This window comes from Macaca mulatta, chromosome 3 (genome assembly GCF_049350105.2).
Source record: "Macaca mulatta isolate MMU2019108-1 chromosome 3, T2T-MMU8v2.0, whole genome shotgun sequence".
Taxonomy (NCBI): domain Eukaryota; kingdom Metazoa; phylum Chordata; class Mammalia; order Primates; family Cercopithecidae; genus Macaca; species Macaca mulatta.
This window is the reverse complement of record NC_133408.1, coordinates 96,798,050-96,810,971: the sequence shown is the minus strand read 5'-3', so window position 1 is coordinate 96,810,971 and position 12,922 is coordinate 96,798,050. Positions and strand designations below refer to the sequence as shown.

Here is a 12,922-nt window from a genome sequence, read left to right as displayed (position 1 = left end):
AAGCATAACTGTGAGTGAAAAGACTAGAAGTAACTCCTACAGCAAAAAGACAGTTTCTGTCAAAGATATGCTTGGTGCCAGTTACTACTTGATAGGTGGTTAATTCGTTTGTCTATTTTATATTTAGTTATTTCTTCTCCCATTCCCAGAGAGGTCCCAGAAGAATAAACTCATTTCTTTTCAAAAGGAACTTGTTTCAGAATAGGAACTTATAAAATAAAAAAATCTAAATTTTCTGGTCTGTATTATAAGAAAAAGTCAAAGTAAATCCAAGTAAACATAACAGATGTTCCCATACTGCTTGTCAGGTGACAATATTCATAACAATGATCTGTTTTAGGTAAAGGGAACAACGATGTAAAATATATGACTCTTGCTCTCCAGAATGTCACTCAAACTGTCCGGGATCTTTATAATTCAAATGTAACCTACACCAACTTTTCTACAAGACCCTCTAGTCTTATTCTTTCTCATTATATTCCTAGTTCTTTATCTTTCTTCATCCAGTTTCTCCTGTCTTAAAGTCTTTCCTGTTGTGTTCTCCTCTCCTTCTTTTGAGACCTGACCCAGGTACCATATTCTCTGTAAGACCCTTCCTGACTTCTGCACTGATATTGAATCTTTCTTCTGAAAACCACTAACATGCGTTTTGGGTTCTACCCACGTGGCTCTTGGCCAGTGCTGCCTCAAATTGTTAGGGATATCATCCATTTCACTGACAAAATTATAAACCCCACTGAGACAGAATCATCTGTAAATTACCTGAGATCCCCAAAGTTAGTTGACAAAAGGATCTCAATAAAACATAATGAAGATGTTGTCAGGCTGGGAAGTCTTCTCAAAAGAGGTGAGACTGAAACTAGTAAACGAAAGAGGGATATGGTTTTTAAAAAACAAAGAAGCAAAGCAAGCAAAATTAATTTGCTGGAAGCAATAGAGTTTGAACAAAGGCACAGAAATGAGAAGAAAGCTAAATATGTGCAGAAAAACACATGGAAGGTGATCAGATGAAAGAAATGGTTTCATGCTAGGGAGCAATGGTAGAAATTTTTCCGTTAGATAGGATGAGGTCACATTATAAATGTTTTAAAATCCAGAAAGAGGGAATAACACTTGATAGCTTAGGGCTGAGATGACACTGGAGTGTCATCTCAGGTTCTGGTTCAAATAGAAAGGTAGTTGTACTTGTGGTCTGAGCTGAGCAGGATTTTGACACTATATCTTTGTTTACCTGAAAAGGTCATGAATAATTTGTGATAAAAATTAGTGATAACTGTCACAGGTGTGGTGTTGAGGGAGTTGAAGCAAGCACGTTACATATTTGCCAGCTCTATTATAGTGAGTCCTGAACTCACTGTAATGAGAAGAGGAATGACAGAGGCAGTGTTTATCCTGGCAGTGGGGAGAGGGAACACGTTGGGAAGAAGTTATGATGAACTCAGGCTTGAGGTGACAAGGGTTTACAATAGGGGGCAGCAGTGGAATGGGGAGGAAGGGTCAACGATATCTGGAAATAAACAGACAAGTGGGTGAAAAAGAGCAAAGTACTCCAATAGGCTTTAAAGTATTGAGCATGAGTGGCAGCAGAGTGTAAGAGACTTTCTTTTAAATAAGAATATAGATTAATAATTTGACAACTGAGACAAGTGCTGCTGACTGCCTCTACTAAGTGTCCTAGTCATGCAGGAGTTAAATCTACAGATAGCTGTAGAATGCTATTATTTTAGAGCCCTGCAAACATGTAATTTGATTAGTCTATTGGACGATATTCCAAAGAACCAAATGTCTTCCATGAATCAGTCAGAAATGCTTAGGAAAACCAAAATAAAAAATGCTTTCTAAGCCAATAAAGGTGCTAATTAGTGCCTTCTGCATATCTAACTACATCTTCTCCAGTAATACATTTTGCAGGGTTAAGTGCGGTGTCTGCTGCTTCAGATGGCAGAAGTCCACCTAACAGTGGGGAGGGTGGCTGGAGACTCAAGTATCTAAAAGTGAGTTAAAACTGACATTTTAACCCATGGAAGGAGATGTATCCAATAGAGTGGGAAAAAAATTTTTCTCACTATAATTTTTCCCCAAACCAACCCATAGGAAGCTTGGGGATAGTAGGACTTAGTGTTTGTTTTTTAGTTTCTCCCTCCCCAAACACTCTTAGAGAGTAAAATCTGGTTTAAAAAAACCTAACAAGGGTATCCTGGAGGGGAAAAAATAGAGAAAATATCAAAACCAAGCAACTAGAGAAGCAAGTGTAGAATTGAGGAAGGCCTAGTGAGCGGTCTTGTGTTGGGCCTACAGGTACACGTGTGTCCTACCTGGGGCAGTCTGAAGCCTGGTGCCTGCAGAAACCTGGGAAAATCCGGGTAACAGGAGTAATTTGTCTGTCCTGTGATGGCATTTCCTAGGCGTGAGCTTCCTGCTCTGATCAGAGGTAGCAGACTCAAATGCTTCCTGGAGCCAGACAGGTAATTGCTAATGATAGAAACAAGTGGGATAGCGACTGCAGAAAATTGGAGAGCACGTTGCCTTCAACAGATTGCTGCCCTGAAGACACCTGGGCCGGGGCTGCTGGCGCTTCCAAGTTTTAAGGAAAGTCTAGCAACCACAATCCCTGTGAAAACTGGCACATTGTGAGCCACCAGCTTGCACTTCTCCATTCAAGTTCCTGGCCCTGACAAACCCAACCGTAGGCCTCAGGAAATTTACCTTACAGATTAACAAAATGAAGAAAACCAAAACAAAACAACCACCCAACATACAATGAATAATAGTTTCGTATTGCCCTGTGCAAGGCTCCCAACTGCCTGAGTCTAAATGTTGGAAAAAGCTATCCCCGTTTCCGCAATGATCAGGAAGTAAACTCACGGTAACACTGTGAAAATACCCCTTGGTCTCCTGGGACCCTGGGAGCCCGGAACGTAAAAAATGGAAATCAAAAAATAAAGCTAATCTTCAGTAATTTTATAACAATTTAAAAAATGAGGTTCATCTTGTGAGTTTAAAAAATCATATTCAGTTTCCCTTGCCTTGGTTTTCTCCAAAGTCTAAGCTCAGCAGGAGAAAAGGCTGTGTGTCTGAATGTGCTGTCTTTAGACAGACATGTGTATCATTTGAAACAAGATCAAGAACAAAAAGTAAAGCCCAGCTGTGGTGGATCACATCTGTAATCCCAGCACTTTGGGAAGCCAAGGCGGGCAGAGAACTTGAGGTCAGGAGTTCAAGACCAGCCTGGCCAACATAGTGAAACCCCGTCTCTACTAAAAATACAAAAACATTAGCTAGGCCTGGTGGCACATGCTTGTACTCTCAGCTACTAGCGAGGCTGATGCAGAAGAATCGCTTGAACCCGGGAAGCGGAGGTTGCAGTGAGCTGAGATCACACCACTGCACTCCATCTTGGGAGACAGAGCAAGACTCCGTCTCAAAAAAAAAAAAAAAGTACAGGAGTCTGGTAACTGTATTTGTACATATAGAAGGGTGAGATTCCAGTGAGGGGAGTCAGACACCCGACCTGACATCCTCTATTTATTGGTGACTGCTGGGCCCCCCACAGGATGCTAGGTGTACTGTGGAAGGCAAGAAAGTCCTTCCCTCAGCTGGTTCTAAAACTGTGTAAGGCTTTCATATGTGTCATCAGACCAGAAAACACCACACTGTGACCCAAACGGGTCCACTTTGCACATTCCCTAGCAAACGTGTTACCGTTAGGGACTTTTTCTCTTGGAGAGTGCCCTTGGCTCCCTAGCAACCAGATTGCTCCTGATCAGGCGACAGGACACAGGGTTTGGTCCATGGAGTGTATCCTCTAGATCTGTGTGGGCGCTAGAATCTCTTCAAGAAGCCCTGGGTGAAGGGTTCCACATTTGGATGACTGGGTTTTCTGGATGACTCGATTTTCTGCAGGGCTAGGGTTTTTGAAAACTCAGCAAGGCTGAGCTAACTCTTCTCATCAATATCTGAAAATGGATCATTTCCTCTCTGACAGTTTGTGCAACGCACTGTGGCTACAAGGCCAGATCCCTGGCCTGATGTACATGTTTATTCACACATTCTAGGAAACCCAGAGCAATAGCAGGCAAACAAAAAAGACCAAAGCAGTGGCAAGAGTGTCAGTGCTGGCAGAATATGCAGCCAAATGTCCTAGAACCATGGAATGTTTTAGGTGAAAATGGGTGTTCAAAAACTCTCCGGAATTATCTAGATGAGCTAAACCAGGCACAAATGGAGGCCTTACTTTGTGAGTTACATGCAAAGTAGTAGATAGAAGTGCTGCTGGTAGGAAGGGGGCAGGAATAAATTTTTTAAAAATTGCTTGAAACAATAAATATTTTATCTTCCATTTAGGCAACTTATTATTTAATTCGTTGTGGCATCAAGTTATTACAATATGATCACCTAAAAATTACACTGTGCTTGCGTCTGTGACATGATTAATAAGGTAGCAAATGGGCTTTCTGTCATCTGACAGCTTCAATCAATTGGCAGTGGTTTTATGAGTTTCAGAAGCTCTGAGACGGAGTTGGGTGCAGTGAGCAAGAATGCTACAATGGATTAGCCATGCCTGATTAGCTGAATTGGGTATTGACTTGATAGTTTTCAAACTCTGGCTCCTGGAGGTGCCTCATGGGTGAGGGAAGAGCTAAGTGGAAGAGCACTACATTTAGAACAGCTCTTTTTAAGTTTATTTAAATTATTAGAATTTTGCAAAAGATTTTATATGATTGTGGAATTCCTATGATAAAACTACTGTTTTAAAACTACGAAGGTAATGGGAAAAAAAAGACTGGTGTTCTAAGTTCATTTCTGACTTGGTGCATAAGTTTGAGTCAAATATTCTATTGTAACTTACATAAATATTTGTCACCAAATGTCACATGGAAAATTGTTGAAACATCACACTTGTTTCCTAATAATGGTCATTCACTCTGATATTCCATCCTTGATAGTGGCTCCCCAGAATGTTTTATATGAGCATTTATATATTCTCTTTGTTTTCAACTTCTCAAGTTTATACATACCCCAGCTTACCCTGTTTTTTTTTTTCCCAAAAAAACCCACTAATGAAATTTATTCTAAAGAAAGGATAGTAAATAACTCAATCTTATGTGATAATTCCAATCAGTTGATAGTGGTTTTCCTGAAGAAGGGATAAGAAAGTGACAAGATTGGTAATGATGTCTGCCATGGGAATAGCATTGGGAGTGATAGCACAGAGGCCGTATATATTCCCACTCACTATTTAAACCTTTAAAATCGATTCTATTTCTCACCCTGCCTGACTCTTGTGATGAGAGAGAGTTACATTTGTTTTGTAGAGCAGAGATATTACTGTATCTACTTTCTCACTACTTCTTTAGATTGTAGTCCTGTATTCTGAGCTTAGTTAAGAATCCACTATTGCCAGGTGTGGTGGCTCAGGCCTGTAGTCCCAGCACTTTGGGAGATGGAGGCGGGTGGATCGCTTGAGGCCAGGAGTTCCAGACCAGCCTGGCTAACATGGTGAAACCCCGTCTCCACTAAGATACAAAAAATTAGCCGGACATAGTGGTACACGGCTGTAATCCCAGCTACTTAGGAGGCTGAAGCACGAGAATCACTTGAACCCGAGAGGCGGAGGTCGCAGTGAGCTGAAATTGTGCCACTGCACTTCAGTCTGGGTGACAGAGCAAACTGTCTGAAAAAAAAAAAATCACTATTTACTTGCAAGTCAGCAATACATCTCCAGTCTTTATCCTTCTAGACCAATCTTCTTTTTCCATTTAACAGGGTCACTAAGCCTTTTGAAAATCTTCTGAAAACGATGGGTATTCTTATCTCCACCCCCAAAACTTGGCATTTAGAGACAAATTCACAGATACTTGTGGTCTATTCATAGACCCTCTACTCAGACAAGAACCCTAGCCCTTTATTCTCTTCAGTATTATTTCATATGTTTAAATCATTCAGGATTGCTTTTCCAAAATTTCTCCTAACCTCTATTATCTTTCTTATGGTAAAAATCTTTATGTTCTCATAGAAATACAGCATGGCAACACTTCCCAGTTTCACACATGTCACACATTTGCACCCAGGAGAGCAACAAGTAAGCAGAAATAAGAACACTGGTGAACTTTCTGAGGAATTTGCCCATATTCTAAGCATTTTCTTCTGCAGGTGTCAGCTACATGTTATATCATGATACAGGGTCTGAATCTTGCAAAGTCTCCTGAATAAGCCTCTCTGATAACCAATATTTATTTCCTCTATTCTGTCTTCAGCACCACTATCAGGCAAATGAACATTCAGCATCATCTTTCTCACATTTACTTGTTTGCTCAAAAACCTTTTGTGGTTTTCATGTCCTGATACCTACATATAGACTCCCCTTTCTGTCTTTCAAATAAGCTATAAAATGCTCTGTTGGCAGTGTGGTGTTACAGAAACAACAACAACAAGCTAAAATAAATTGCAGCATCCTACTAGCCATGAGAAATTTATTTACTCTCTCTCAGCCTCAGTTTTCCTCTGTGTTAAGTGGAGATCAATAATATCTATTTCAGGGATTTGCTGTGAGAATTACAAGAGATTGTGAGTGTAATATGCTTAGCACATTGCCTCGCACTAAGTTAGTACTAAATAAATAGTCAATGTTATTGCTGCAATCAATAATAAAGGTAAGAATAAATTCCTAGATGCACTACTGGACTGTATGACCATGGGCTCATTACTAAACTTCTGTGAATCTCAGTTTCTAATCTGAAAAATGAGGATAGGTTCTAATTATAAGGCTATTGGAAGGATTCGATGATACAAATGAAGGGAATATGCTTAATACATGCTGAGCCCTTTGTGTATTATTTTTTGCCTGTCCCCACACTTGCTTCACAACTTCCTGTACCATGAGAGAGCATCCCGAAATGCCCTATGAGCTAATCAGACTACCCCTAGCACTCTGCTTTGCACTTGCTATAGACATTTTTTCTCTTTAAGGGTGATACCTCTTTTAAGGGCAATGCCTCTTTTCCAGCCATCAAATTCTCCCATTATTAAAAATCCAAGACAAGTACCACTTCCTCCATTAAACCTTTGCTAAATACTCCATTTAGCACTGACTTCCCTCTCCATTGAGCCAGTCCATTTCTTCACGTGTTTGTCATACAATGTGGTCATTGATTTCATTCTGTCTATTCACTACAGAGATGCCTTGTATTTCATGCCTTTATAACCTTGGATATGGAAATTCAATTCTACCTTGGTTTCATTTGGGGTTGAGAAACTCTTCCACAAGATAAAACAAAATAAAGTTCCCCTCTACTTTTTGTTGTTGTTGCAGTTTCTTTGTGTGAACAAGGGATGGTTCAAATGACTGTGAAAGACTACATGAGGTAGGTAGCAGAATCAGTGTTACTTCATGCCAATATTTTACGCCACACCTTTGCTGAATAAAATAGAAGCAGGGAAGTTTTCTTAATATTGTCATGGCTCTTGGGATCTCGTGAAAGTTCACTGGTTTAGTCGCAAGTGCCTAGAATGTTTACATCAGCTTTGAAAGAAATAGAGGTTCTTTAAAAATCATAAAATTGTGAGCAAATTAAATCAACAAATGTTGATGTGGGGGGAAATTTAATTAGAACATATGCATAAATGACATTCTACTGTACTGCAACTGTTCACAAGGACCTGTTTATAAAACAGTTACATTCAATATTTTCATTTTGCTGAAGTAATTGATTATTATTCTATTTACTGGACAATAATATATACAATTTCCAATGTTAGGTAGAAAGCAGTGAGAGTCTCTTCATTGGAGAAAACACTAGGTCTCAAGTGTGGTGCCCAGAACACCAGCATTAACATTATGGGGGAACTTCATCAAAATGCAAATTCCCAGTCCCCACCCTAGACCTACTGAACCAGATCATTTGGAGGTAGGATCCAGAAATCTGTATTTGTGCATGTTCTTCAGATGACTTTTTCAGCCACACTCTTTTACAAACCACTAGAATACACTATGAGCTCTTTCAGGTTAGGAACTCTGCTTCCTGTGCTTTTGTACACCCTCGCATTTTCAGGATAATTCCAACTAGTTGTAAACCAAATCTGCAGTACTGCATCCCCCTGCTGCTACCAATTCACACCTAAGATGCTATTTGTCATAGATTTTTCTCCTTGCAGGATTGGTTGTTTTTGCTACTCATAGAATCATAGAGCTATAAGAGACCACAGAAATCTCTCAGGCAACTCTCGTTTTGTTGAAGAGGAAAATGAGAGCCAGGTTCTGTGACCAACTCATGTTTCCAAGCTTTATTACAACAGTGACCCTGTGTTGGTTCTCCTTGGATCCAAGGGCAGGCTGCTTCTGGGTTGCTCTGCTGCACCTTACAAAATAAAGTGTGGCCCTCAAACAAAGAAGGAAAAAGAAATTATGGCAGGCCTAATGAAAACTGAGGTGGGGCAGTAAGTGAAAGGGTATCTTCTGCCTCTCCTTGAGGCTCAAGGAGCTCAACTGTCTGTTAACACCAGAGTTTTTATTATCCAGAAAAACACGCTTTCTCAACTTTACAGAACGGAATCAAGTAAAGGGCATTCTTTTTTTTTTTTTTTTTTTTGAGACAGAGTCGCTCTCTGTCGCCCAGGCTAGAGTGCAGTGGCGCGATCTCGGCTCACTGCAATCTCCGCCTCCCGGGTTCAAGCAATTCCCTGCCTCAGCCTCCCAAGTAGCTGGGATTACAGGCACCCACCACCATGCCTGACTAATTTTTGTATTTTTAGTAGAGATGGGGTTTTACCATCTTGGCCAGGCTGGTCTTGAACTCCTGACCTCGTGATCCACCCACCTCGGCCTCCCAAAGTGCTGGGATTACAGGCGTGGCCACCGTGCCTGGCCCAGCTATTCTTAGCAAATGTAGCTAGAACAAAGTCAGCAACCCAAGTAGGATAACTTGTTCTTCTCGGAAACATTGATATCTGCGTTGTATTTTTAATAAATTCTAGATATATGCCAACTGGCTATTATATTTGATGGGGCTAGATGTGATCCATGGTATAGCTGAGTTATGTATATAAAACTGAACTATGTTATGGCAGGATTCCACTCTCTTTGGAAGCACTTTCAAATGATCTGCAAAGCAGGCCTATTGGATAGTGATGTTCCTTTTTTTTTCCATAGTAAAGGAGTTTGTTAGAAATGCATATGGATGGCTACAGGAGCACTGGAGATAGCACTTACAGAGTGTTAGCCATGCGATATGAAATCCTTCACTAGTATGAGAATTAATGTAGAGTCACTTCAGTGACGGCTGGCTGTACTTCTTTCAGCATATAATTTTAACTTCTTCCTGAAAGTTGGTGCCTAGCAAAGCTGTGTTCCTGAAAGGTTCCCCAATGATATGCCATCTGTCAAAAGTGAGACATTCTGTCACCTTCATAATGAGTACTAGCGGGCACCTAACGCTTAAATTCTCACATCTTCTGCAATACAACACTCTTGAAAACAGGAGCAGCTCCTCCACTGCAAGCTCTCTTCTGCAAAGGTGTGGCCATTATGGGATTACTAGAGACTAAGAGGAAATGCAAATGTTTGCTCTGGAAGGAAAAGATTCACAATGACCTCCCAGGAGACTATCTAAATCAATACATCTGATTGTTGGTATTTTCCCAACTGTAGATCTTTGCATCAGTTTTCAGAAACTCCCACCCTATCCAGAGGGACCAGTTTCAACTCTTGCTATTCTACTGCAAGTGTACCACAAAGGTATGTAATTTCCAGGTGCTTTTCATCCAGAGAAATCATTCTGTGCAACAATGGATTTCATGAAATTATAAATAGGTACTTGTTGAATGAATGGATGAGAGAATGAATAAAAGATTTTCAAACCTCATCTTGCAATAACAATATAAAAGAGTTAGTAAAATTGGAAACAGACTAAATATCTGTCAGTGGGGAAATGGACAAATAAATGATTGGCCAGTTCATTTTACAGAATTCCATATAGTGATAAAAAGAATAGGTAGACACACACATACTGGCTTAGAAAGATCTATATGCCATATTTTTTAAGATTAAAAAAAGCAAGATGCAGGAAGGTACATACAGTATGTTACAATACATAAAGCAAACAAGTGAAAACCGTAAAACATGTATGTAACTGCATAGGAAAATGTCTGGAAGGATACACATGGGTTTAACTGGAAGAGGGTCAGGACTTGTAGCTGAGGGGAGTGAGAGCATTATGTGTACTATTAAAATTTTTTTAACAAAGTCAGTACATCTAATTTCTTCCACCATTAAATGTTACCTAAAAAGTTAATGATATTTTCATGATGATATGAAAATATGTTTAATGACCAATTGATACTAATATTCTTGGTCAAGAGACTGAAGCCTTTGGAAAGCAGGAACTATGTTCATTTTTGTGCCATGTGTACCTAGCACAGAACCTAGAACATGACAGATATTCAATAAATATATGTATAAATGGGTAGGATAAACATTTGTACAGTGAAGTCAATATGATAACAGATTAAATCTTTCATGCAACTTTAGATTTCTCACTTTTTTCTTTTTTGAACCTCTTTTATATTCAGGTGTCTGTGTCAGTGTAATCAAGTGATTGGCATACCTGATTCCCCTGTTAATCCCATGATTAAGATATCCAAATGGAGCCATCTCCACTTCACATTATAAGTTTCAGTAATCAATTGTACTGCATGGTGATCACAGTTAATATTAACTTATTGTGTATTTCAAAAATGCTAAAAGAATATTACTTCAGATGTGCTCACCACAAGTGAGGTAGTGGGTGTTTTAATTGGCTCGATTGACTATTTCTACAACATATACATAGATCGAAACATCACACTGAACTCCATAAATGCACACAATTATTATTTATCAATTAAAAATAAATAAGTTAGTTTTTTAAAAAAGAGATACAGAATAATTAAAGAGGAAAAAAAAGTGTGAACATGATGCTGGTTGTATCTGGTAAGTGGGCATCCCCAGTGAGATAGTTACCTGTTGTTGAATGTGTAAATGGCTAAGTAAATGAATTGTAGTTAATCCGATTTCAATTATGAAGTCACTGAAGTAAAATTATCTAAACTCTCCCAAATAGGCTCATTAGTGTTGCGCGTAAAGAAAAGGCAAACAAAAACTTCAACAAAAGTGCTGAGCAAACCTGGTAAAATCTTATCAAAAGGTCTGATTCCCATGGAATCCATGAAAGACTCCTGTAGTCTCCTGGGTTAGCTTAGTAACTTAGGCAAAGTTCAGACGTGAACTGGCTTACATAATATAACCATTTATATTTATAAATAGAACAATTAAATATAGAATTGTAATATATATAATTATAATAAAATTAAATAATTTAGATAGTTATATATATAAATCAAATTAAATATATAATTTTAGTAAAAATTATAAATATAATTTTCAACTAATTGATGTTTACCATTTAAAGTGCCAAAGTGGACTAGATCAAGTTGATAAAAGCATTTTTTGTTTCTTAGCCAAGTATAAAAATCATACAGAACACATTTGAATTCTACCTAGGGACTTATAATCATTATTTGTAAACATCAGTTCTTGTAGTCTTTCTTTAGTGATATCCTGGACAGATCTGTGTTGCTCAGGATGCTGCAGACTGTTGCTCTTTTAAAATAGCCTTCTTTGAGTCTACTGTTTACAGTTTTTTGTTTGTTTGTTTTTGTTTTTTTTTCTGTTTCATTTCTTGCCTTCAGTGACCACTCCTTTGTGGTTGTCAGTGCACTGCCTCTGGCTGGCGTCTGTCCTGCAGTCTCCCTGCCCTATCTAATTTCCCATGTGCCTGTTGTGGAATGGGAAGCCAGTTAAGTAAACTCACAGTGTTGGATGTACAGTACAGGCAAGTGGTCCCTGAGTGGGGGTGCAGTCAGTCCTTTAAGCATATAGGAACGCTAGTGAATGCACCATTTGTCTATTTAGGATCCTCTTTCACGCAACATCTGGGAGATTGGGTGGGTGAGGTGACCAGAAAAAAATGGTGTGGGGTTAACTGGTTTTGGATAAAGATATTCATATTTTTACCACAGCATTCCTGAATGGCTGGAATTTTGGGAGAAAGATCCAGTGGAGATTCTCTTGGATCTGGGGTTTGGTGCCGATGAGCCAGACATCTGCACGCAAATCCCAGCCAGATTCCTTGGTTGTGGCTCAGCAGCCAGAGGGATCAACATCCGTGTTTTTCTTGAAGCTCAAAAGCAGCGAATGGACATTGAGAACCCCAACTTGTACGGTAAGCGAGGTCCCCGTGGCATTTGCATCTCAGCATTGGCAATGAGTGGGCAGGTGGGCCACAGTGTAGGCGAGGAGATTGTGTGAAGTAGCACGCAAACCCTCTATTACAGTGACTTCACACACAAAAGATGAATTTCTTGGTCATCCTATATGTCCAGTGGGAGTTGGTGTGTATGTTCAGGAGAAAGAAGTATCTATTTGCTCCATGTTGTCCTCACTCAGGAATACGGCCTCTAATCTGGAACCTCACTAGTTGCAATAATAAGGAAAGGTAGAAATGGAAAATGATACTCAGCTCTTCAATCTTCTGGTCCTAACTTACACACAGCAGGTCTTGTTCACACTTCATTGGCCAAAATAAGTCACATGGCCACACCTAACTCCAAGTGAGTGGGAATGTACAACCCTAACAATTGCCCAGAAGGAGGAAAGCTGGTAGTAATGGTGGGAAGCACTAATATGTACCATAGCCACACACCCAGGAGGCAGAGAAACTGGAATCTGACAAGGATTACCATGAATGATTAGGTGAAAGCCTAATTTCCTCATTTATGAGATTTAGAACACTATCGTTTATACCTTGAGCTGTAAGTGATAGTTATTAATCTGCCGTGCCTCCTGATTTACTGTGTCTAAACCTTATAGTTAATCAGGCATGTTGCT

General features: G+C 39.5%; 1 protein-coding gene across 2 annotated transcripts in view; it reads left to right on the top strand.

Annotated features, from left to right (window-relative positions):
- Window positions 1–12,922, top strand: part of ITPRID1 (ITPR interacting domain containing 1) — a 134,781-nt gene that overhangs the window by 53,964 nt on the left and 67,895 nt on the right. For both annotated transcript variants that reach the window (XM_015133759.3, XM_077996953.1), the window contains 3 exons: window positions 7,313–7,364; window positions 9,647–9,733; window positions 12,055–12,257. In XM_015133759.3, the coding sequence (XP_014989245.3) occupies window positions 7,313–7,364; window positions 9,647–9,733; window positions 12,055–12,257 (342 nt within the window). The remainder of the gene's footprint in view (window positions 1–7,312; window positions 7,365–9,646; window positions 9,734–12,054; window positions 12,258–12,922) is intronic.